The sequence below is a fragment of the Martes martes genome (genome assembly GCF_963455335.1).
Source record: "Martes martes genome assembly, chromosome: 1".
Classification (NCBI taxonomy): domain Eukaryota; kingdom Metazoa; phylum Chordata; class Mammalia; order Carnivora; family Mustelidae; genus Martes; species Martes martes.
Genome location: NC_137888.1, coordinates 3,350,268 through 3,376,622, shown reverse-complemented (window position 1 = coordinate 3,376,622; position 26,355 = coordinate 3,350,268). Strand labels below are relative to the sequence as shown.

General features: G+C 57.0%; 1 protein-coding gene across 1 annotated transcript; it reads right to left on the bottom strand.

Annotated features, from left to right (window-relative positions):
* Positions 1-2,044: 2,044 nt before the first annotated feature.
* Positions 2,045-4,624, bottom strand: TFF2 (trefoil factor 2; the record flags this gene model as incomplete). Its single annotated transcript, XM_080830152.1, has 4 exons — positions 2,045-2,216; positions 2,921-3,067; positions 3,719-3,868; positions 4,546-4,624. The coding sequence occupies 4 exons, from the start codon at positions 4,622-4,624 to the stop codon at positions 2,203-2,205; spliced, it is 390 nt and encodes a 129-aa protein (XP_080686278.1). The 3' UTR covers positions 2,045-2,202.
* Positions 4,625-26,355: the final 21,731 nt, after the last annotated feature.

Genomic DNA, 26,355 nt, shown 5'->3' with positions numbered 1-26,355 from the left:
CATCTCACCTCCACAACACACGTAATACGTCTGATGATTATGCGACCGATCTCCGTCATCCACAGATCCCTATTTGCAAATAGACTTTCTCGCTAAAATTTCTTGGTAACAGGGGCTTTGCCAGCCGGAGTCCAACAAGGGGGCCTCTGCTTTCTTGTTTCAGCTCTCGGAGTGCAGGCAGGCGTCTTTTCGTGGCCTGTTTGTACCTCGTTTTACGCCCGTTTTTGTGTTTTCTGTTGATGTTACTGTTTTAGATGGTTCCCATGCACGGGGGAAAGGGGGGTCAGGTGGCCCAGGGCGAGCAGGCTGTGATGTGCTGTGCACGCGTGTGCGTGAGCTGCGTCCGGGCATGGGTCACAGTGTTGGTGGCCGTGAGTCCAATGTCAGTGCATCAATAATGTATATGAAATAAATGGTCTCGAAACAGAAACGCACATGCAGCAAGACCACGTACTGATCGTTGATGAACTCGGTTAGGAGGCGCTTGGGAAGCTGACCTTGCCTTTCCCCCAGTCTCGATGGCTCCGAGTTTGCTAATTCGATGTCGGTGATGTTATAGAACACAACTACCTTGCACAGAGAAGCCACCGTCCGTGGAGGGTGAATGTAAGGGGTGAGCAGGGGTCCTGGGCTCCACCCCCATTCTGGACGCAGCCGCACCGCTCTGCACGCAGAAGGGGATTCTCAACACGTCCCTGCCTGGTCCTCTCAGGACAGGAGAGCAGAGTCACCTCTGCCCAGACTCTCCGGAAGGAATCTTCTCGGAGCATCTCTACCTGAGCCAGCCAAACAAGGACTGCATGACGTTGGGGATCCAGGAGATGGGGACAGCGGGCTTGAGGGGCAGAGCTGGCCTTCCCCTGCCCCTGCTCCAGTCAGGGGCAACCGCTGCCAGACCCCCGATACCAGTCTCCCTCTTCCCCCACCAGCAATGTCCCCCCAGGGGAGACCAGAGAGAGGGAAAGGGAAGCAGGCCAGGGAATTCAGGAGGAGGAAGGAAGGTTGGCTTTTCTGATGGGGTGGGTGTGAAGGTCACCGGCTGTGGCTGTCAGGACAGCGAGGACCCTCGGGCGGCCCAGCTCAAGGGGGGGGGGGTGGCATGTTGGGGTGGCACGCATCGACCTACAATCCACAGGAGTCAGTATCTGACAAGAAGTAGATCTGCCAAGCCCCCCGGGGCCCATGGCGACGGCCACCGCAGCTCTTCCAGAAGCTGCCCTCGGTTACCAGAAGGGAGATGCAGGCTCGGCTCAGACGCCGGGGCACACGGCACCAGGGAGACTCCTGCCAAGGAAGCGGGACTGGGGAGGGCGCGTGAGGAGAGAACTCTGAGGAAGAATGGCCCGTCCCGGCACCCGGAGATGTGTGCCGAGGGGCCCCCACAGCCTGAGGATGGCCGGAGGTGGTGGTGCCGAGGACCAGAAAATGCTCAAGGAGGGCACGAAGCCAGGAGCTTGCACTGAACCCAGCGTGCCAGCTGGCCTCGGCACCAGTGCCGGGAGCAGAACCCCGAACTCTCCGTCCAGGGGTGTCAGGACGGAAGAGTCATGCATCCCAGAAGGCGCATTCAAAGGCCGTTTCCAAAACATAGGGCAGTTTCCAAAACAGGGCAACCTTCTCTTTGGGCCCAGACTTGGGCACAATGCAGTTGCTCTCGGGTGGAAGACGGGAGGCGTCGGAGCCCACGCCGCCCCACCCCTGCGAGGACCGAGGATGGTGGCCTGCCGTCCCGCAAAAGCCATGGTCTGGGCTGTATTTGGTAACAGCGAGGCAATTTCGTAACTGTGACCTGAAATCAGACGTTACTTCGAGAGGTTTTCAGGGGCAAAGTCGTTTGGGTTTCTGTACAAATGGTTGGGAATGGGAGTGGTCGTGGGTCCTCCATTCCCTCTCGCTGCTCCGGGGGTGTGCACCTGCTAGATGAGTTCTCCCCTCCCCCCGCTCACACACTCACACCTGTACACACACACACACACACACACACACTCCCTCTGTCCCTCTGTCTCTCCACCTCCATGTCAATGAAGCCAAAAGGAAACTCAGCAGATTTTAAGGGTTTTCTTTATTTGAAGAAACTGTCTGTTGAACCAGGATACAAAGCAGATTAAGGAAACCCAGGAACTCTGCAGACATGAGACGCGATGGCAAGTCTTCATTTCCAAACACCCGGGGAGCCTGGTGGGTTCTCGGAAGGGATTCCTCCTAATAATGGCAATCTGGAAGTGTGAAATGCCAGCGGGTGGGTGACAGCGTCTGGGGCTGAGGGAGTGTGCGCTGACAGGCCCTGAGTCGGCCCTTCTGGGGGGGGGCACTTCTCAGGGGTGTAACTGGTAGTTGTTCAGTTGCTCGCAAGTGTCCAAACAAAGGCCAGGCTCTTTGGCTCACCCCGATATTCGGAAACGGGGAAGGGAAAGCGTCCGGCAGAGGCGAGGGCACGCTGCCCGTCTTGGGGCTCATGCTCGAGCTTTCCTTGGTGTTGACAACCCAGAGTCAAGAGATGCACTGTGGCTACGGGGGAGAGGAGGACCAGACACCCCCCCCCCGCCCGAGGTGGCCCTGAGCAGGCTGTCCTGGGCAGAACTTGTCCCTCATGCTCCCAGGTCCCCAGCGAGGCCCACGGGAGAAGTCCCCCGTCTGCCCCCAGCGCCCGGCACAGTGTGTGACACTCAGTGGCACTGCCAACCCATGGCTGCATGGCAGTCACTTGGGCGGTGCCACCAGCTGGGCCGGGATCCGGGGGTGCGCCTAAGGTGACTTGCTCTCTGCGGCCATCACACCAGCCACCATGGGAATGCCGGCGGCTGTCGGCCCCTCCAAGAGCAGCCGTCACCGTGGAGAGACCCCCTCAGAGCTGCCTTCTCCCGAGACGGGCTCAGGGGCCCCAGCCCAGGCTCTAAGCCGCCGTCCCGTAGGACGTTACCTTCCACGGGGATGGGAAAGAAACACCAGGGCACGTCGACGATGTTGTCGGAAAAACAGCACTTTCGAGATGCACACTCCTCGGGGCTGATGCCCGGGTACCCGCAGTCCCTCCGGGTCGACACTTCCATCACGCACTGCTCCGACTCTGGAAAGCAGCACCGTGGACTCTCGGTGAGGGCAGCTCGGGAACCGGCGGCGTCTCTGCCCGCCCGTCCGTGGGGACGCCACTGGGTGTCAGCCTCCCTGTGTCGTGAGGGGCTGCTGGACCACAAGCCCCAGGGACCATCTAAGGGCTGGCCGCCCGTGGATCTGCACAGATGCCACAGGCCCCATGTGCCGGGGCTGTGGGAAACTCAGCTCGCCTCCCTGGACCCGGTATTCCCATCTGCAAAATGGGTGATCACCGTACCCTGATGAGAAGGGGCAGTGAGCGCCCGGAAAGCCAGCAATGCTTCCACCAGAGAAAGGGCCCTACCTAGTAACCAGCCGTCTGTCTCGTCTCCTTCGGAGCCCGGGGAGCCTGTGACCCACAGCGCTGGTGGCCGTGGGTACCGAGCCCCACCCCCACAGTGTGCTGTGCACCCACACTTTCTTCTGCGCGCACCTAGGCGTGAATGACCTTCCACCTTGTGAATGCGCACGGCCGTAAACCTCATTCTCGGAAGAAAGTTCCGGAAGTCATAACTGAACCACACTTGGGGCTCCAGGTGTGGACAGCGGCCCAGGGGCCGCTGTCTCTTCCCTTCTGGCTGGCCGGGGTGGGGGCGGGAAGAGGGGCAGCTCCCTGGCCGGTTACCTTGCTTCGGGAGGGGGTGGAAGCACCAGGGGACATTGGGGACTTTGGAGTCGAAGCAGCAGCCAACGCTGAAGCACGTGTCGGGGCTGATGCCCGGAAAGCCACAGTTCTTCCTGTTCTCCACTGCGATCCGAGAGCACTGGCAGGGGGCTGCGGAGAGAGCCTTGTCAACCTGTCCCCTCGCGTGCCCCCGCCCGCTCTCAGGGGCGCGTTCAGACTCCTCCCCGTGTCCTGCGGCCACACGGGGAAACCGCGAAGTCTCATCTCGCCTGGATTTGAACTATGCAACGTCCTGAGGGACAAACAGGGCTTTGCAGAAATTATTAGTCAAAAAAAAGAAAAGGAAGAAAGAAAGAAAGAAGAGAAGAGAAGAGAAAAGAAAAGAAAAAAAAAACTTCAGGAAAGACGGTGGCCCGTGGACCTCAGGAAAGTCAAGACGGAAGGTGATCAGGGTAGGTTCCAGATGCCCTGGGGGCCTCCTGCCCCGGCCCCTCTCCCCAGCCGGCCGCCCAGCTCCTGTGGTCACCCTGACCTTTTCTGGAAAGGAGGCCTTTCTGGAGGGCTCACACAGCCCTGGGAGTCCCTCTCAATGGCAGGGAAGGATGCACGAGGGCCATCGGCCCCATCGCAGAGCTTAGGATGCCTTTTTAGCTACTTCTGCACCCCAGTGAGCCCGTCATTCCGCCCCGTGGCTTTGAGGAAAACAAGAGCGGAGACTCGCGTGCCCCCATTGCATTTGGAGCTTCTCCCGGCTCGCGGGCCCGAATGCTCTGTTGCCCAGTCAAGGACGCTGGGCTGCACAGGGGGACATGTGGGCGGTCACTTACAAGGTTTCTGGGCTTCCGCCAGGGCACACAGCCCCAGGACAAGGAGCACGGCCAGGAGCTGGACGCTTGGAGATCCCATGTCCACGCCGCACGCCGGGACCGCCTACAGAATGTGCACCGCCTGCTGCCATCCGCTGTTTTATAACGTCCTCTCTGTTTGCTCAGCAAATGCAAATAGCTTTTCTCTGTCCCCTGTGGCACCAACCCCTTGGGTCCTTTGTTGGGAAAAGGAGCTGAGATAGGCCACTGGGCAGAGACCGAGCGGCCGTGCCTGCAGGCAAGGCTTCCGGCAGGGGCTCCCACGTTGCCCGGGGCCGGGAGCCAGGTCGAGCCAGGGTGCCAACGTGGAAAAGAGGCCACATGCACTTCTGGCACTGGGCACCCCCCGGGTCACACCCAGGAAGGGATAAGTCAGGTATGTCTCCTGATAAAGTACGTGGTTATCACATGATTTTTTTTTTTTAATATTAGACCCAAGGTTACTGGGGAAAATGACCAGGCCAGCCTGTGGCGTGGTCTTTTGACCATACTTCAAGGTCAGTGTGGATGCCTCTGCCAGCCTCCGGTCTTCTGTGTCCCCTGGGCTCCATGGGCTTGAGGCTGACAGGTAAAAATCAAAGCTCCTTTCAGCAAACCCCGAAATGCCTGTTTTTCCTCCATGGGAGCCCCGTGTGTTTCCTAAAGACCTAAGCCTGCCCACATGTGGGGGTACCATGGTCCGGGGAGGAGCCCACGGATGGGATGGAGGGAAAGGGGACGGGGGGAGAGGGAGGCATCCCAAGGGACAAAGAGGGAAGATATGGGGCTGAGAGGAGCCGTGAGCCCCTGAGGCCTCGAAGGAGGGGCCCCATCTGTGAATCACGGGTTGAGTCGCTCGGGACCCAGAGAGGCACAGAATCCAAAACCCAGTGTTCTCGGGATCTAGAAAGCTTCTGCCTGACCCACTCCAACCCCTCCAGTCCAGGTCCCTGACCCACTGGGCAGCCACCAGGTTCCTTGAAACCTTGGAAAGTCAACTTTCCCCATCCCGTGTCTCCACCACCCTTGGTCACCCACAAGACAAAGGGCCCCGTGCGACCGCGGCCTCCCTACCCTGCTTCCTCTCCCTGACCCGCTACCCGCTTCCTCCCGCTGCCCTCATCCTGACCCTTCCAGGAGACCCGCAGAACCTCTTCATCCACGCTGAGCCCCTGACGTCTGTCCCTCCAGCCCCGCCCGGCGCCTGCAGAAACCTGAGCCTCCCTTGTGCTCCTCCCAGGAACGGCGCTCAGGCCCCAGCCAGGGCCCCCACCATCCACACGCTGCTTCCTGCAAGACGGGTGACTTGGAGCTGCGGGCAGATCATGATAATGGATGCACCGTCTCCCACATCTGTGAATTACCTCCCCCCGAATGCAGAGCCTTGCACAGCACAACCCTCGCGGCCCTGCTGGGTAGCCACGTGCCCGTCACCCAGACTCAGGCCAGGGCGGGTGGGCGCTGGCCTTGTGCCCCACGGTCTCCACGTGCATGCAAAGCCACGCTCCTCGGAGATGCAGGCTGTGTACCAGACCACTTCCGACGCCCCCGCCCTCCTGTCATCTCCCGACCTTCGGCCCGTCACTTCTGTTCAGGATTTTATCACTGAACTCGCTGTGTCCCTCATCATGCCACAACTTAGCGACCTCCCGGATGGCTTCAGCATTCCAGTGAATGGCTCATCCAAATTCACTTCACCTGGGTTTCCATTTCCTCCTCATCTCTAGAAGCATCCATCCCTTCTTTCTGTTCCAGATGTCCTAAGCATCTAACATTTTCTGTGGTACTCCCACGACACCTGTTCTTCAAATGCTAAGGCCCCCCACTGCCTCAGTGCCTCTCTTCCCCTCTGTGAGCACCATCACGCCTGTACCTTCCTCTCTCCCTCCTTCTGCAAACTCTGGGGGTGATATTTTCTATCAGTTCACAGAGAAGACAGAAATCCACAAATGGGAACTTTCTCAGACATTACCTGTGTGGACCTCTGCTTCTGACTATGATGGAGAAACTGGGACCAGACTCTCCCTCCCTGGCATAAGTCACTGGATCTATGGGACAGAGAATGTTCAGATGCCGAGCAACAGACAGAGGCAGCTGAGAGGGTGAAGCAGTGCGGGAGTCCCTCGGTCACCTTGTGCTCTGCCTGGACCACAGCCCAGTGAGGCAACCACACTGAGCAGGCAGGCTCACCAGACTGTGCGGACAGAGGCTGGAATTAGAAGCCATGGAAGCAGGGGATTTTCAGGCTAGGGTCCCGGAGAAGAGAGCACTCCAGAAACATGAGTGGTGGTCTCTCAAGCATTTTAGGCAAAGACTTAGCTGCCCGTGAAGGTAAGAGCAGGCGGCAAAAGCTTCCAGAAAAGAACGTGCTCTTTGGAGGGGAGACAAGTAGTGGGGCAGCAACCATCTGAGCTCCGACAGCCGTGGGAAAGTAGGCTTCTTGGCCACGATGGTCACTCAGGAGGGACGCAGAAGGCCGTGTCATGTCTCTGCTGGCTTGGGGAACCACATCAGAATGCCACAGACAGGGTACACTAAATACTTCTAAAGGCTGGAACTCCAAGATCGGTCTCCCCACGTGGTCTGCTTCGGGAGACGGCCCTCTACCTGGTCCACAGATGCCACTTTTTCACTGTGTCATCACCTGGTGGAGAAAGAGGGAGATTAAGTTCTCCAGTATCCCACGATGAGGGTTCCGTCCTCATGACCTTGCCGAACCATAATTACCTCCCAAAGACAACCATTCGGGGCACCAAGACCTTAACAGATGAATTTTTAGGGATACACAAATATTCAGCCCACAATATGCCATCAAAGTAGGCTTGACCTAGTTCTAGAAAAAAGTCACTCCGTGTCCATTCTAGCAGAACTTTAAAACAAGTCTTCAAAGAATCAGGTTCACCCAGCAAGTAAATTAACTGCCTAACAGGATGAAACTCATTATTTTATTAAGGAAAACAAGAAAGCCCAGACACACGACATTGCATTCGTGATGTTCGGCACAAAACCAGACATCACCAGATGTGTGAAGAAGCAGGAAAACAGGACCCATAGTCATGAGAAAAAACAGTGAATAGAAATAGACCCAGGAGCTGCATTAAAATGTTCAAACATTTAAAGAAACATAAAAATATAATGAGGGAACACATTTTAAAATCTGAATGGAGAATAGAGTCTAGAAATGACCCGAGTGGAAATTCCAGACGTGAAAACACCATATCTGAAGTGATGAAATCCACTGTGCGGGCTTTGGATTAGATAGTGGGAGAAATGGCTGGTTTATCTGAAGCCAGTACTGTATAAATTCTCCAGACCGAAGCCGAGAGAGAAAGGGGGCTGAAAACAATGAACAGAACCTCCGGCCCCAGGAGACATCAAGGGGTCTAACAGACATGTAATTGGTGTGCCAGCAGGAGAGGAGAGAATAAGTATTTGAAGAAATAATGGACAATTTGGGGGGAAACTTGGTAAAATGCTTAAACCCATATATCTTAGAAGCTCAAGCTTCTCCAAGCAAGATAAGGACAAAGAGAACCATATCAAGAACAAGCATGATCATATTGTTGAAAATAAGTGATGGAAAGAATTCTTACAGTCCCTGAAGTTCCCCGCATACAGGGTGACACAGTTGACTTCTCGCCTCGCTGAAATGGTACCCCCCGGAAGGAACAGAAGGACAATTTTTAAGTGCCGAAAGAAAAGAAACCACCCATTATCAAGCCTGGATTTTATACTCAGTGGGTGTATACCTCAATGATAAAAGCAAAAATCCTCTTTTAAGATGTGGCTTTTATCTCAGAGAAGTTCTGGGTTCACAGCAAAATTGAACAGAAAAAGGCACAGAGATTTCAAAATACTCTTTTTTCTAGACAAACAAAAGCCAAGAGAATCGGCCACTTGCAAACCCGCTGTCTGAGGAATTTTCATGGACGTTCTTCTAGCATGAGTCCCCCAGGGACTGCAGCTCTTTCCCACCTGGCCGGGTTCACTCCCATGACCGCATAAGCAACTTTTGCTTCTCCAGTTGCATCTTGACCTTCAGCCTACCAGTCCTTCAGCTCCTAACTCAGGAGCCACCCCTTCCAAGAAGAATTCACTTTCACCGGAGTAAAGACAAGCAGGATTCACCACTACCCCACACAACCATACCTACACCTGCACCTGAAGTGGATTTCCATGTCCCTGGTTCCTTTATTGATGGTACTAAAGAGAATCCCTACCGTGCATTATAGGCTAACTTTGTGCCAGGTGATCTTCTAAGGATTTCACATGCTCTATCTTATTTTGTTCTTACAACAATCCCAAGTCAGGGCCAAGATTTCACCCCCTTTTCATGATCTGTATAGGTAAAAGGATTTGCCCAAGTAGCACAGCAAGTGCGTGTAGGGTGAGAACGAGACCTTGCCTCCCTCACGCTGTATCCCAGGAAACTGACCTAGTGTGTGCACATGACCATCACACTCAGTGAGGGGTGTGGGCAAGTGGGTAACACCCCGGGGAACTGAACTTGCCACCTAGTGTTGCCCCTTACCCAAATTACCTTCTGTAATTCATAAAACAATATCTAAATATGGATATATGAAAATAAACCAGGCGAACCTCCTCCTGTCTCCTTATTACTGCCTCTGTCAAAAGATAGGTGGAATGAGGAATTTTAAATGCTTTTCAAAGTCTCACATGCCTTCTAAAACCTGTGTCATGGAACATCTCATTTTTAACCTATCACCAGGGGAAAACATGTTTTTATCTCCAAAATTTATATGAATAATCATGCCAAATCCAGAAGGACAGAGGCCCCCCCCCCCCAGCCCAGCCCATCTCCCTACCATTGTAAGTTTCTGGTTTGGTTTCTGCAGTTTGGTTGTGCTGGTCAATAGGTAGAATAACAGAATCTTTTAAAGCCCACAACTCAATGTATCTACATAATAAAGAATGTGGCCAAAGCTGGGAGAAGAAATAGGCAAATCAACAGGTGCTGATGGGAATTTTGATATTGAATCTAGGAGGGGATGACATTGGAGATGTCTTGATAAGTTATATTTGAGGGATATAATTGGACAGACATAAATTTAAGGACATTTTTCAGGGTGTCATGCAATGAACTTCTCTGTTGTCAACATCCTCGTTGAACTTCTCTGATTTTCATCAAGATTTAAATTACTTTAAGATGTCTCTTTGGTGTCTGGGTGGGTGCTTTGTTTGAGACAAGATATGATCTGGCCGATCTTAAAACTTGAAAATGTTTGAACCATTCAAGTTACCACATGCCAAGGAAAAATAATACAGTATAATAAAAGTTGGCAAACTATGGCCCATAGGCTCATTGCCTGTTTTTTAAATAAAACTTTATTAAAAGACAGTCATACCCACTCATTTACATATTGTCTCTGGCTATATTCAAGTTACAGCTGAAGAGCTGGGTAGTTCTGACAGAAATGATGCCCACGAGACCTGGCCCTTTACCAAAAAGTCTGCATACTCCTGTAATACAGTCTTAAACTTCTCTAACAGTGAATTTAAAAAATGGAGATGGAGCGAAATCTTGTGTTTTGTTTTATTTATTAAGTAAATGTTATGGAAGCATGCCGCCATGTTTTCTTTCCTCTTTGGTAATCGGTCTTGAAAACAATACGTTTGGTACACTTGTTGTTGGGAGACAATTCTCAAGTCTCTCCCATTTGTGCATATGACTGAGGCATTAACTATCCATACAGGGTTAAATTAAGGTTCAGGGATGTGTGTTGCCTTGACGTCTGGTGGCATCGGAGGGCTTTGAGTGACCTAACCACAAATTCCCCTCCCTGATCTGCTCCCACAGATATGACCCCTAGTCAAACAACCCTCCTTATCAAGGGACCAGGCACAGTTGCTGCTCACCCCTGAGCAGTGAGTTCCACTCCCCAACCAGAATTATTCAAACAGGCCAACCACAGTCTCCTGTGGGAACCTCCTGAGGGCACTCCACCCTCTTGTTCCTACAAAGCTCCCTGCCACAACCCTACTGGCTCCTTCCATCCCCAGGTGGAGTAATGTCTTTTCCCCACTCCCCAGGCTGTGCATATATGACTCATCAACTGCTCTTGACCTCAGCTAACCAGTGTTTGTGTAGCAAACAACCTTGGAAGATAGATATGGTGTCTCCTCCCAGAGCAAAGGCAGGCAAGCTTCCTACCCCCTTAAAAGATTTGAGCCCCTGAAGAGGTCAGGGCTCCTCTCCTATACTGTGGCCCACTGTGTGTGCTGGCATCTACCTGGACCCATCCATGTCACCCCTTTGGAGGCAAAAGGAACCAACACAAAGATGCTGCTGCCCATGCCACTGGCCAAGCCATGAGTAATGAAGCCCTTTATCTCTGAACCGGGAGTCTCCTATCCTCTGCCAGCATCAGGGAGTCTCCCAGCTTGCAAGGAAGGTAAACTCTCAGTTCTTCCCAGTTCTCCACACTGACCAAAAGTCCTTCCAGCATTTGCCTTTAGAATAAACATTCCCCATTTGTTAGTTCACTCAATCTCCTTATACCACACAGATAAGCAGCTATGTAAGTTTTTGCCCGATTTAATCTGCTACCCTCAAAATGTTCAGCTCAGGGCAATATTAAGAGCTAAGAAGAACAATTAAGAAATATCTTTAAAAATAATACTGTCTCTGGGGTGCCTAGGTGGCTCAGTCAGTTAGGTGTCTGGCTCTTGATTTCGGCTCAGGCCATGATCTTGTGGTTGTGGGATCAAGCCCCAAATTGGGCTCCCTGCTCAGTGGGAAGTCTGCTTAGGATTCTCTCTCTCCCTCTCCCTTTGCCCCTCCCCCAGCACACATACTCTTTCTCCTCCTCCTCCTCCTCCCTCTCTCTAAATAAATAAAATCTTTTAAAAAATTAACACTATTTCTTTTTCTGTTGCTGACTGTAACTTCCAACTGCTTAGACCCTTAAAAAGGTGACCATGCCCTAGGAGCCTTTGATACCTTCCCGTAAGTTCTGTGCTGAATTTGCCAATTGTGTCTCTCTCTTACTAGTTGATGTTTCCTATCAGGGTCGCAGGCATTAAACATTTCCACTGATCACCCCTCCCCACACTCACAAAGAAACGCAAGGGAGTTTTCTTAAACTAACAGTATCCTTCCCAGTGACCTTACAAATATGATCTTAAATCACAACTTGGCTTCAAGAACTGGTTCCTGGTCTGATCCTTAGATCAACATTTTCTGAACAGAATCCTGTTGTGTGGATATTATCCAGAAGCAATGTAGCCTCCAAGGACCAGCCACAGAACAGAAAGGCCACAGAGTATGGTAAATCCACGGATATCACGTGTAGAAACCGTGGGAGAAGTGGCAAGTTAATGCTTTGTGTGGGGTCCAGGTGGGTGGAAGGACCACACACCTGGATCCTTGGTCACATCCTGTCCTGCTCTCAGCCTTCCCTGGTAACCAGGACCAGCACTGGCGCTTGAGCAAGGGGCTAGGATACAGATGGCACCAGGGACCACCATGCTCAAGCTTTCTTCGAGGGACTCAGGGCAAGCATTGCTGACCCAGCTGTAGCCCATGGTAAACCGCAGGGCAGCCATGACAGTCTATGTTTCTGGGGCCTAACTGGGGCCATGACAGGGATCACTGATGGGTCCCTGGTTTAGAGGTATCCGAGCTCTCAGCCGGGACATGCGCGGTCCACTTCTGATGGCTTGGCCTCTCCATCCTTGCCTATCTATAGTACCATTTCTGCTCATTCCTTCCTTTTTATCACGTAAAACATCCTACAGATGACCAACTCTCTACATGTAAGACATCGTAGGAATGCCACCCACATGTCACAGGCCACAAGTTTCCCACTCTCTGTACTTGACACATTCAGTTTCACCCATCACATTTGTTTCGCCAGCATTATCGAAAAATTGATGAGTTTCAGATATCAGAGATGATCATGACCCCTGCTCTTTGGTGATCCACATCGATTTGAGCTCCTCGGTAGCAAGGAGGAGACACCAGCTGTCATGGGCCAAACTGGGTTCCTACCCAATTCATATGTTAAAGTCCTGACCCCCAGTAGTCAGAATGTGATTTGACTTGAGATACGATCTTCCAAAAAGTGATGAAGGATAATGAGGCCAGTAGGGTGGGCCCTGATCCAGCAAGACTGGTGTCCTAATGAGGGAGATACGGGACACAGACACGGACGGCGGGACGCCCCTGGGAGGATGTGGGGAGAAGACGGCACACCATGGACGGGGGCCTCGGGTGGAAGTAGCCTTGCCAACACGCGGACATTGGACATCCAGCCTCTGTAGCTGGGGGACAATCAAAGTCTGTGGCTGAAGCCACACTGGTTGTGGTCCTTCGCAGCCAGTGGCGTTACCGGCTGACGAGCACACCCACTCACACCGGAGGAGAAAGCGGGGAGCGGGTTAGTATCTGGAGCCCCAGCGCACCTGTCTCAGGGTCAGCACGTGCTCCCATGCTGCCCTGGGCCCTCTCTGTTGTCCTCCCACTGCTCCGTTCCTGGAAACTCCTCGATCACACATTCTGAGATTCCGAATCTGTCCCAGGGCCGACCAAGATGCCACTCCCTCCCACACCGGCTGTCTACCTAGGAAACCCACAGCTCCCCCTGGAACATGGAGCTCCCCCAACCAGAGAGACGTCTGAACTTCTCTCTGAAGTCCTTCAAGGACACGGAAAGTTCTAGAAGGTCCCCTGAGTTGCCGCTTTCCAGGCTGGTAGGAGCCGGGCAGGATGGCCCGGACAGCTTTGCCAGGTGTTAAATGGGTCAGGTCAGCATTTCAGCTTCATGCCTAGTGAGACCAAGATGACTTTAAACAGGCACATCGCTGCATTGCGTTGCTCTGAGGTGGAAAGCCTGTTTCTAAATACAAAATAGAGAATATGTAACACTTTCCACTCCCAGGCAATTATCCGAGATGGCCTCCTGTCTTCTGAGGGAAATCCAGGGGCTCGAGGTGCGGAGGGCTTACCCCCACATGGCCCCCTTCTGCCCAGTTGCCCCGGGACCTTTTAGAGTCGAGTGTGTGTGTGTGTGTGTGTGTGTGCATACGCGCATGGGCACGTGTGTGCATGCGTATGAGAGACACGTCCTTCCTCGTGCCTTATCAGCAGCACTGTTCCTGCGAAGGCGCTTTATTGTCACAGCTGCCTGCTTCCCACCCCCCCCGCGTACCTCAAGGACTCAAGGGGCCCCAGGTAGCCGCCAGCTGGCCACCCCAGACTCTCACGGCTGGGAGAGGGGCCCCGGAGGGTGGCTGGAAGGGGGCCGAGAGCGGGCCAGGAGGGGCCTGGGAGGGAGCCGGGAGGGGCCCAAAGGGGGCCTGGAGGGCGGTGGTCTGGAAGGGGTCAAGGGGGTAGCCAGGAGGGGTCCAGGAGGGTGGCTGGGAAGGGCCTGGAGGGCAGGAGGGGGCTGGAAGGGGCCAAGAGGGGGCTGGGACGGTGGTCTGGAGGATAGCCTAAAGGTGACAGGAGGGTCCTGGAGGGGGCCAGGAAGTTGTGCAGGGGTCCACCCCACAGGCTGCGGTGACTTCTCTTTGTCCCCAGCGCTGATAGCACAGCCCCTCACATTGCCGCTGGACTTCTCGGTCCTGCCAACACCCTCCTCTGCTCCTTGAAAGCTGGAGGAAGTTGCACGTCCCCAGTGCCCCCTGCCCCCATCTCCAGGCTCTGCACCCACTCAGCCTTCCCCCTCAGACTCTGCAAGCCAAGCTTCCAGGAGCTGGGACCCCCAAGGAATAGAGGGCAAGGGACAGAGGCCAAATGCCGGAAACCTGCCCTGAGTTTTCCTTGAGGCACTCGGATCCTGGAGCTATTGGGGAGCCCCACCCATCAGCTCTCTGTCAGGCCCCCCACCCTGGCTGCCCAACTGCTTTCTCCCCCTCTGCTCGGCTGCAGCCCCCTGGCAGATTCTTGGGGAAGGTTATGATTTTCCACAAGGACCAAGGGGCATAGACCTTTCCCTGTGCCCCACCTCCAGGGTAGGGACAGAAGGACCTGTTTCCCCACCAGCCTGAGGCAGGGCTGTGCTAGAAAGAATCCCCAGGCTCTCTCTAGGTCTGTGGTCCAGATGGTGGAGCCAAGATCATGCACCCACGCAACCTGGACGGTCCATGGATGGCGGAGGGCTGACCCAGATTTCCCTCTGTGTCACATGCTGGGAGGGGGTGCTGAACCCATCGGGCTGTGGGTTGGCTCACACAGGCGAGCAGGTAAACATCTTGGCCCCATTCTCTTCAGTTATGGGGGTGGGCTGGGGTGATGAAGATAAGGATGAAGTATCATTTGGAAGGGAGCTGGTTTTGAAAACACAGACATGCCTTTTGACTCTCCGCACAACACCTCCCTCTGCTGCTGGCTCGTTCCTAATGCTGAGCCCATGGTTTCCAGCCGAGAGAGAGCCTGAGCCGCACAGATGGCTTAGGAAGTTGCCAGGTGCAGAGGAGGGAACAAATGAATTGCCCACTTTCCTTTACCAGCTCAAGGGGCCAGCCTGGAGGATTTAGCCTAAGCAGTTTCATGTTGGGTGAGAGTTTGTCCCCACCAGTGGTAGCTGGGCCCTGGTAATGTATTATCAAGGAACAGAAAACCCAGCTGGCCATGCTTTAACCCATCAGGACATCTGAGTGGACTCAACATGAAGTCTCAAGGTGGGTGAGTCAAATCAGTAGCTCAGGGGAGTCAGGGCTCTAGTTCTATGGCTATTCCTCATTAGCACAAAATGGCTGCTCGAAGCACTGCATCGCACTCTAACTCCATACAACATCTGAATGCAGGCTGCAGGGGCTGGCCAGGGCAGCAAGAGGGAGCTCTTCTTCCAAGGAGGAAAAGTGATTCCCCAGAGCCTCCAAGTAGATGCCCTCCCACCTCGTGAGTCAGAACGGAGTCCTAGAGACCCCTCCAGCGGCAAGAGTGCCCCCCTTTCTATAGACTGGAAGTCAGGTAAGAAAGAATGTGAAGAGTGAGTAGCAGGTACCCAAAAACAGGCCTGGGGCTCCCCGTCAGCGGGGAAAGCCCACCTGCCTAGTGCTGGGGACCAGACCAGCTGTACTCCCCGGAACGCTCGAGCCACCCACGACGATCTAACGGCCTCATTCCCTCCTCTGACCTTCATGCCTCCTCAAGGTGGGGTGAGCCCACAGAAGACCCATGACGAGAGGCCACATGTGGAAATGGCGTACTCCCTATCCAAGAAAGGACAATCATTGGCAATTTAAAAAAACAACACGAAAGCATGAGTGACGTTCATCTGTTTTAATCGTTAAGCCAATTTTGAGTCCAGGGGTGTGTGCTGTCTGCCCACGAAGCCCGCCGAGGCGCGGACGCAGAGGGCCCCGAGTGCCGGCCGGTGACGTGGCCGGGCTCCGGGCTGCTGGGTGAGGCCATTCCAGCTCCTGGTGCCGCTCCCCCAAAGTGCGTCTAGAAGGAGCACTCCTCTGAAGGTGAGGTGTGAGAAGGAGACACGAGGCAATGAAAATCCCACAGTTTATTCACTTGAGAATAACTCAACTCGACTTGGCAGCACCAGTGGGAAAATCCCTTAGAAGACACACCCCGCCTTCCTGTCTCAGCTCCTCCCTCCACTCCCATGCAAGCAGGGGAAAGAGCCACCAGGATTCTCCACGGGCTGGCAGCGAGCGATGTGAAGAAACACAGGGACAGACAGGGCTCCTTGTCAAGCGGTCTCCCAGCCTGGTCTCTGTGTCCCCATCCCGACATCAGCCCAACGCAGGCTGGACCACCTCCCCACGCGCACCCACAGCCCCCAGGGTGAGTGCAAACAGCGGGACGTGCAGACCAGGGTCCCGTGCCCCCATGAGGTTCCCCCCCCCTCACCCTACACCTTCAGACCCCACGGAGCCACCGTGGCCGTACCGTCAGGAGAGTTGTCCACAGCCACGGGCTGGAAGCACCAGGGGACGCCGCTAACAGTGTTGTCGAAGCAGCAGCCTCTGGCTTTGCACTGGTCGGGCGTGATTCCTGGGGCGCCACAGTTCGTCCTGTGGTGCGGGGCCACCACACACGTGTCTGGAGGTGCAGGGGGCAAGAGGGAACGTAAGTCATTGGCCGATGTCCCTCTCTCCTCCAGTGCAACCAGCAGCCACCTGGCACCACGGACGGGGACTTGGGGCTCAGGGTACGAGGGGGACATCCCAGCCTCATCTTCTGATGCGAAACCCCTTCAGCTCAGGGCCAGGGCAAGGGGCCTGGGATTTGCAGATGTTACACCCCCCCTACCTCGTTTACTTGCACATTTGTTCATGTCAACAATCATTTAGCTTTTATCAACCAATAAATATCTATTGAACACCATCTGCGTGTGCTAGAAACAGAAATCAGCAGGGCAAAAGTAGGCAGTGAAGGTCGCTCGAGGACCGAGCTCATGGTGGCCCCAGGCCGGGGGATGGACCCAGAAATTAAAAATAGAGACGTTGTTAAGAAGCTAGTCATCTCATGGAGGAGGAGAGCGAGTGAATGTGCAGAAGAGCCCTGGGAGGCCGTCCCAGGGAGCTGAAGGCACGCCCTGGGACAAGGACAGGAGGGACAAGGACGAGGCAGAACAAAGCCCTCCTTGCTTTGTGGGAGGAGGTTGACCAGGAGGGGATGAAGCAATGGCCGTACCCTGCCCAGGGAGCAGGGGTCCCAGGCAGCTGAGAGAGAACCAGGTGTACTTCAGAAGGTGTAGTCTGTTTGCAGGAAAGACACCGAGCTGGGGGGGGGGGGCTTCAGCCAATCAGCTGCTTTAACGGGGGGCAGGGAGGAGGGAGACAGTGGGAGTCAGGACGGTGGGGAGCACACGGGGGGCGACACGCTGGAAGGCAGGGCTCCCATGTGGTCTACGCGGGAGAACTGAAGGGGCCGAACCCTGTTGACCCACAGGCTGGGTGGCCTCTGCAGGACGTCAGTGTCCCCGTGTCTGCCCCCCACCCCTGAAGGCAGGTGGCGTCGCCCACCCCCAGGGCGGTTGTGAAGTCAGGAGGAGCTGTGTGTGCGCGTGGGTGTTCCCGGGCGTGCATGTGCTCGTGTGCGCTCAGACACGGCCCTGTGTCCTGCAGCCGGGGTGGGGCGGGGGCTCGCCAGGGCCCCGGCCAGCTCACGCTCTGGATCAGGAATTCCAGGTTTCCGAGCTCTGTCCTCCCCTTTACCCGCACGGGACGGACCTCGACCGATACGGTCTCTGCCGGGGCTGTGCGTGTGTGATCCCTGAGCCACCGAGAAGGGCTGTGCCGGGCAATGGGGGGAGAGGGAGCCACAGCCGGGCCTGGGGGCGGCCGCGCGGCCACACTCCCAGAATCTTCCGCTCAGACACGTCCACTCCCGACCCGAAGCCCACGTGTCCCTGCAGCCTCAGCCTGTCCCTGCCTCGGGGACTATCTGAGCGGCCATCAGGCGCCTTCGTCGCCCCTCCCCATCGGGCCATCGGAAGGTGCCTGAGATGCGCGGAAACCACGGTTTCAGCTCCCTCTCCTCAAACCTCTATGGAAATCCTGGTTTGGAAAACCTGGGAAATTACACAACAGCATTTGACAAAAATAAGTAACACTTACTGAGCAGAGGGTATCCTACAAGGTGCTCTCTGAAAACATCGTCCCACCCTGAGCCCCCTGAGGCCAGCACCTCAGTCCAGGGACTGAGACGGCGGCTCAAGAGGGCGGCACGCTCCGTCCTTGCAGCGACCCCGGAACCCTCCTGCTGGGACCGCGGAGCCCACGGGTGTCCTCAGGCGATGCCCGTCCACAGAATGGACACTTGGGCACCTGGGTGGCTTGGACCAGAGTCCGGCTCAGACATCTGGGGAGCTGCTCTCCCACCACACCTCCGAGACCACCCCTTAAGAGCTGGTACTCGGGATGCTGTGTGCCGGACACGGCCAGTGGCGACCAGGGCACCCACATGCTCATGGTTGCACTCGGACTTCCGTGGCCGTGGCCGTGGCCGTGGCCGTGCGGTGCTCTCCGCCGACTTTCACCCTCCCAATCCTCCCAGCACCCAGGACCGCGCTCGCTCAAACACACGGACTGTGGCTCAGGCACCGTCGCGGGAGGGAAGCCGCTTACCGAGCTCGCCCTGGGCCAGGGAGCTGAGGGTCAGCATGCAGACCAGCACGAGAACACAGACCACCCTGGGCTCCATGGCAGCCGTGACCTTGCTCTCTACTCCGGGGGAGACCACGCGTCAGGGATGGGACCCCGGGCAGGCCCTGCGTTTTATGCACGGGCTCTGTTTGCCAAGTGCTGGCTAACATTTGCCTAAGGAGGGCCCCCCAGTCCTCCATTCCAGGTAATCTCCACTGATTAAACGAGTTTGCTGATACGGGCGAGAGCTGTGGGACGTAATCATCCTGAAGAAAGGACTTGAGGTTCACAAGGTCTCTTCTGTCCCTCAGGCCTGACCCGACGGCTAACCACAGCGGGGACCCTCCTACAGGTGTCAACATTACGCTCCCGGAAGGGTGACTCATGGGAGAGCTGGCCCCAAAAGGCACAGTTGTGTCAACAGTGGCTCACGGGGTCGCCCTCCACAGAGGCCGGACTCGGAGGGGGCAGGGGGAAGGGCTCTCCCTCCCGCTGGCACTGACATTGAAAACTCAAGCATGGGTGTGCTGGGGGGGGCTCCGTCCGTTAAGCATCTGACTCTTGATTCCAGCCTGGGTCATGATCTCAGGGTCATGGGATCGAGCCCCACTCGGGCTCTGTGCACTCAGTGGGGGGTCTGCTGGGGGTTCTCTCTCCCTCTGCTCCTCCGCATCCCCTCCCCAAAAAGGAAGGAAAAAAAAGAAAACTCGAGACTGTCCAACATCTTACTTAGAGTATTTCAACTTGTTTACCTAAATTAATTTTTCTGTTTCTCTCTCTCATTCTACAGCAGAGTCCTTTCAAAAACGACACCGTGTATGTACGCAAGGCCAGCCTTCTGACCTGACCGAGCAGCGGCTCTCCTCCCTCCAGGGACCCCTCTCCCTGTCTCAGTCCCCCCAGTAAAGCCCCCTCGACCGGCCCTCCCCTGGCCCCACCGGGTCCCATTCTATTCCCAGAACCCTTGGTGTCCCCAGTGCACGGGGCGGCCAGCTGCCACATTGCGCGGAGCGTGCCTGTCCCCCAGGAGGGCGGCAGGCTGGTGAGGGCAAGGCGCCATCTGCTCCGTGCCCTCCGGTGGCACCAACAATCATTCTTTTTTTTTTTAAGATTTTATTTATTTATTTGACAGACAGAGATCACAAGTAGACAGAGAGGCAGGCAGAGAGGGAGAGAGGAGGAAGTAGGCTCCCCGCCAAGCAGACAGCCCGATGTGGGGCTCGATCCCAGGACCCTGGAATCATGACCTGAGCCAAAGGCAGAGGCTCTAACCCACTGAGCCACCCAGGCACCCCACCAACAATCATTCTTATTCAACAGACATTTGTTGAGGAATGAATGAGTCAATGAATGAATGAATTAGCAGCAGGAGAAATATCTTCTCCTCAGTGAATGATGAGGTTCTGGGCCGAATCCACCTTGGAGAGGAGCTTTTCTAAGTGACTTGGTGACTCAGTCCTGGCAGCCCTGTGGGAGTCAGAACTGGGGGTGCCACCTTCTTGCTCCCCACCCTGAGCCCTGACCCCCCACCGGGGCTGCCCAGCAGGGTGTCCAGGAAAGACTCAATGTGCAGGACCCAGTGTTGGGGGGGCAGGATGCAGAGTCCTCTGTGGGGGAGTCCATTTGCCAGAGATGGTGTTGGGGGGCAGGACCTGCCGTGATGCTCTCGATCACGGAAAACCACCTCTGAGTTCTCGAAGCAAACAGGAGCTCTCAGACACGGAAATGCAAATTGCACAACGATTTGGCAGAAAAGTGTGTGACTGTCGCTGGAGCTGATGTTACACAAACCCACAACCCAGCAATTCCCCTGGTTCTGGGTCTGGGTGTCCCCCAGGTAAATCCCCACACTTAGGCAGGAGGAAAGAGAGACAAGGATGATCCTTGCGGCATTGCCTGTCATACCTTCAGGGGGAAAAAAGGAAGAAAAGAAGAAATGGAGAGGATGAAGAAAAAGAAAGAGAAAGAAAATAAGGGAAAGAAAGAAGGGAAGAAGGAAGGAGGAAGGAAGGAAGGAAGGAAGGAAGGAAGGAAGGAAGGAAGGAAGGAAGGGTGGTCGGGTGTGAATGTCCATAAGTGTGCGAGGAGAAGGGAAAGGCAGAGTGTGCGGCACGTGTGGGCATCGCGACCCTGCAGAAGATGGAATGAATGAATGAATGAATGACCATGAATGCCTGTTGGCAGCGAAGCCGGCCGGGAAGCCTGGGAAGGGCGCTCCCAGCCCGCTGCCCCGTGTGCGGCAGGTTTCCGGAGCTCAGAGCTGGGAGCGCGAGGTGAGAGCTGCGCCCCGTGAGCTCACGTTGCCAGGGATGCAGGGGGACCTGCGTGTAACGGACGCATCTGGGAAGCAGGGACAGTGACGTGGGATCAGGGACGGCACCAAGGGCCACCAATGTGGGTGTCACATTCTACTTCACAGGAGGAAATCGGAAGGAAGTGTGCTGGGAAGGTTGACATCTCTTAGGGAGGGAGACTCGGGTCCACGGGTGTCTGTCCTGTGGCTCTGTGTGTTTGCAGTGACCTCCTGCTCCACGGGGACAGCTGGGTGGGGGACGTACGTGGCTCTGTCGCCCGCGCTAGAGGCCGGGGTGCTATGACTGGTGGGGTGCGGCCGCTGTGACCCTCCGCTGTAAGTCCAGGACACCCGGCGGGAGTAACCCAGGGTCGCAGGATGACCTTATACACCGTTTGGTGGGTTTTATTTTAAGCGGTCTTCACACCCAGCATGAAGCCCGACGCCGGGCTTGAGCTCACGACCCTGAGATCGAGACCTGGGCTGAGACCAAGAGTCTGGTGCTTAACCCACAGAGCCGGCCTGGATGGTTTGTTTAAACGACAGTCTAGTGAAGCAGAAAACGTGCTGGGTTGAGTGCCAGCCTGCTAACGAGTCGCGTCACCTGGTGACGATGCTGGGAAATGAAGGGACTGACCCCAAGATGGCCCTGGATCTAACACGACGATGCTCGCCGCGCAGGACCCACAGCCAGGGCAGGACCCCTTGTGGGGGGCCCCTCTCCCCAGTGTCATGCCACGGCTCTGGCTCGGCCTGACGGGTCTCCCGCCCCAGCACCATGCCTCCCAGCACAGGGGGGCAGTGTGCAGGGCAGGCTAGTTTCCGCCGCCCTCCTTCCCCACCCTCCTGAGCCCCGCAAGCAGAGCCACGTGGCCCTGTCTGCCGCCTCCCATCCCCTGGCTTCTGGCCACTGTGAGCGGTGCTAGGGAGGTGCTCGGGGTTCTAGCTCCTGCACCCCTCCCTACGGGGTCACCTCACACAGCCGCAACCCTGTGTCCAGTCCTCTGCACACGGCGGTCTTGTCCGGGCCCCCGTGCAGACCCCTCTCCGCACTCCTGCAGGCTGAGGGGTGCACCACCCCCAGAGAGAGGCCAACAGGCTCTTCGTTTCACCCTCCTGCAGTCACCCAGATCGAGAGGGACAGGCCTGCTTCCCGCCGGGCCACTGAGGGACACAGAAGGTCCTACCATGGTGACTTCATCACATCACACACCGTGGACACGAGCCCCTGAGGTGGGCCACCAAGCGTGTCTGCTGGTCAGGAATCCAGCACCAGTGGCCACGGGGGCGGGGGGACGATGTCACCATGTCTCAGCTGAACGGGGAGGTGACGGGAAGTGATGTCATGTGATCATGATTTGGGGCCAGCTCTGCATGGCATGGTAAGAGAGGACAGGGTATGGGGGAGAGTGAGATAGAGGCAGGCCCCCTGAGAACGGGCGGGTAGAAAGGCCACCTCAGCCCAGCTCCCGGAGCCACAGGGCAGGGCAGGATAGCCGTGCTGGACGGGGAGGACGGGGCGGCCAGGGAGGACGCGGTGGACGGGGAGGATGGGGCAGCTAGGGAGGACAGAGAGGACAGGGAGGACGGGAGGAAGTGGAGGACAGGGGGAACCAGGTGGATGGGGCAGATGGGGAGGACGAGGTGGACGAGGTGGACGGGGCGACAGGGTGGATGGGGTGGACGGGGAGGACGGGACGGACGGGGCCGCCGGGGAGGATGCAGAGGACACAGCAGACGGGGAGGACGAGAAGGACACGGAGGACGGAGCAGATGGGGCAGATGGGGAGAACCAGGCAGGTGGGGTAGATGGGGAGGACGGGGCGGTTGGGGAGGACGGGAAGGACGGGAAGGACGGGGAGGACGGGGTGGATGTGGAGAACCGGGCTGACGGGGAGGACGGATGGACGGGGCAGCCAAGGTGGCCAGGGCGGATGGAGTGGACGGGATAGATGGGGCAGACAGTCCTCTCCTGGCCGGGCAGCAGCAGGTAACCGTCGGCCACTCCAGGTCCCGGACACCAAGATCCTGGCAGCCGTGAGAAGAGTCAGACCCCGGGACACGCGGCGGGGACGTCGTGGGCGGGAACACGAGGCTGGGCACTCTGAACCCCGGACCAGCCCCGGACCTTGTCCCGCAGCAGAGGGACCCCCGGGTCTGGGTGGGACGGGGCAGCTCTGCCACCCACAAAGCTCCCGCGGACCACTGACTGGGCGCGGCTCACAGAGGCGGACCCGGGGAGCCCCTCTGCTCGGGGCCAGCCTGACTGGCCTCCAGGGGCGTCGGGCCTGACCCCTCCTGGCCCACGGCCTGCTGGGGACGGCCTGCGCCCCAAGGGGCCTGGGGCTGTCGCGATCGGAGGCAGGCGGTGTGGAGCCCCGGAGAGGGAAGGGCCAGCTCAGAGGACCGATGTCGTCACACGCACCCAGCGGGTGGGTTAGGGGCGCCAGCGCAGGCGCGCGGGAGCCTGGGACCGTCTTGTGGGCGGGACGGGGCCTGCGCTCGTGCAGGGGACATGCCGGCGCGTCCCAGCACACGGCTTCTTCTCTACTCAAGGAAGTCTGCTCCCTCACAGACCTCATGAGGTCAGAATGCATTCTAGAACATTCCAGGGCTTCACGTGCACAGAAGGTGGGGGAAGGCTGGTGCTGCAGCAGGGGACGGGGTCTCAGGCCCAAGGGAGTCTATCCCGGGCGCCCTTCTCAGCCGCACTGGGAGTGCCCGGAGTGTGCTCCCGTCACGGCCTTCAGCTCCCATCACGGGCACCAGGGCTCCTCCAGCCTCTACAGGAATGGACGCCGGCTTCCCGCCGAGGAAGGGCCTTACCTCAAGACCCCAAACGCCCATGATGAACCTACCCCGAGCCTTCCCCAGAACGATCGGAGCCATTGACTGGTGCTCTGGGCTCACCTGCGCCCCCCCGGAAGATGCTGACGTCCTAACCTCCAGCACCCGTGCGTGGGACCTCATCTGGGAATGGGATCTCTGCAGGGGGCCAGGGTAAGATGAGGTTCTCAGCGCGGACCCTCATCCAGCATGACTGGCGTCCGATAAAAGGGGACATTTGGACACAGACGTGCCCAGGAGGGAGATGGTATAAATACACGGGGAGAACGCCATCTACGAGCCACGGAATGCCCGTGGCTCCAGGAGCCGGGAGAGGGCCCCCAGGCAGATTTGCTGTCAGTAAAACTAACCCCAACCACACCTTGATTTCGGACCTCTCGCCTCCGGCCTGGACAGCAGCACCGTGTCGGTTGTCAACTCAGCGTGTGGTGCTTATTTCCTACAACACACCCAGGGGACCCGACACCGGAGAAAGGAGAGTATTTAGACGTTCTGATGGCCATTAAAGATTTGCTCCCAACTGATGCTCATCGTGAGGCCCGGTCCCTGCGTGGGCCACCAAAGAGTGAGCCTGTGGGTTTCCGGTGCGAGACGGGGTCTTGGCCCCCATCTGTCTCACTCCGGGTCCCACGGCACCGCCACCCTCCAGCCCAGCACGTGAAGCAGGAAGATACACTTCGTAGCTCCCTCGTCTCTGTCCTTGCGGGGCGGGACAACACAGCGGAAGTCCCTCACCGAGACCAAACCAAACCAGCAACACAGTGCACGAGGGAGGTGCGACAGCAGCAGCACCTCCAGGACTTGGAAGACCCGGGTGGGGGGGTGTGACAGACGCCTTTTGACTTGCCCCCCCCACCCCCGCCAGCGCTGAAGCCGTGGACGACGACAAAGGCCAGGCCAGCAGCTTTCTCCGCAAACAGCCAGACAGTAGAGACCTCAGGCCGGGTGGGGCACCTGCGGTCTCTGCCACATACACTTCTTTGTTTTATCTCGGCGACCCCTCAAAAGCACAGAGCCCGTTCCTGGCTAGCAGGTACCGGCGGGATCCGTTGAGCCCCGCGTGTACAGAATCGAACGTTTAACCGAGGTTCCGGACGTGCCGGGCCCCCCAGAGCTCGTTCCTTGGTGCCCGACTCGCAGCTCGCGGCCTGGAAAGTCTCTGCTCTTCCCCCGTTGGCTCCAGAGAAGACCGCCCGCGGGCTTTGCTCTCCTACGGCACAGGCTGCAACAGCGCTCCACGCTGTGGGGGCCTGAGGTCGTGCCAGCTCTCCTGCTCGGCCACAAGGCTCTGGAGAGACCCTGGACTGCTGGCCCATCACACCTGCGACAGGAGGTCATGCTAATTGGGTTCGGGAAAAGGTCTGTAAGACGCCCGAGCAAAGTGCAGGAGTGTCTCAGCGCTCAGGGCGCGGGGCTGCCGGCGAGGGGCTTAGCAGACGAGGCGCTGGGAAGTAGTGTCCCTAAAGCGGGGAGAGAAATTTCTGCACCTGCTACCACTCACACCATTAAAGCCTGGTGGGTCGTTAGTAACACAGACGAGATGTGATCCCACGGTCTGACCCTACTCGGGCTGCCGGTTTGCAGTTTCGAAGGGAGTTCCGAACAGCAAATGCCTCGCAGGAGTGGGTTCGGGCGATGAGGCGGGACACCCTTCCTCGCGCGTCCAGAGGGCTGGAGAAGGACGTAGGGCTGATGTGGCTCCCGTGTGGGTCTCTGGAAGTCCTCTTAAGAGAAGCAGCGCAGATCTATGTTAGTTCTCCATCCCCACGACACAAAGGACCCCAAAAGTAGTGTCTGAGGGTCAGGTATCTGGGCACGGCTAAGCCAAGCCCTGGGCTCAGGGTCTCCACAGGCTGCGTTCTGGCTGTTGAGCCACAAGGGGATCAAAATCTCGTGGATGGGAGCACCTCCTCTTTCGTTCCCTGCCCACAGACCACCGGGCCGTGGAGAAGACCCCGATGGCAGCCGGGGTCTACACCTGGATGGTGCTGGCTGACGCCGCTTCTGAGTCCCCATCCTGAGACCTGGAGACATGCTAATGCCACAGGATTCCTCGCATTACGAAGGCACAGAGTCACACGGTCTGGGGCTGGAGGTGCTTCCCTCCCCGCCCGCGGCTACCGGCAGCATCCACTTGTGAACTGACCGACTGCATAACCCGGGGCCTGGGTTACGTCACCGCGCATGTTAGGGCAAGAACAGGTAACAGTGTTCAGGGAACTCAGGGGTGCTGCCACGTGCCCAGGAGCAGGTGGCTTGGCGGACTGTGGAAGCCCGGGCGCAGCCCCCCACGGGTGGCCTGCGCTTTGGCGAGCGCCTTAAATCGGACCAGTGATGGTTCCTTCTCAACCAAAGTGCCCACATCCAGACACCGACAACAGAGGTGGGAACGGCTTCTCTCAGATGGAACTCCTGGAAGGAATTTTGCCTCCCATCCCCATGACCACGGCCTCAGTGGGCTGGAGTGCCGTTGCCCACAGCAGGCTGGCTCCCGCTCGGAACCCCACTCTGGGTCCACTTCCTGCCCCAGAACAGCAGGTCGGGTTGGAGGAGCGGTGGGAGGGACTGGTCCTGATCCCCAA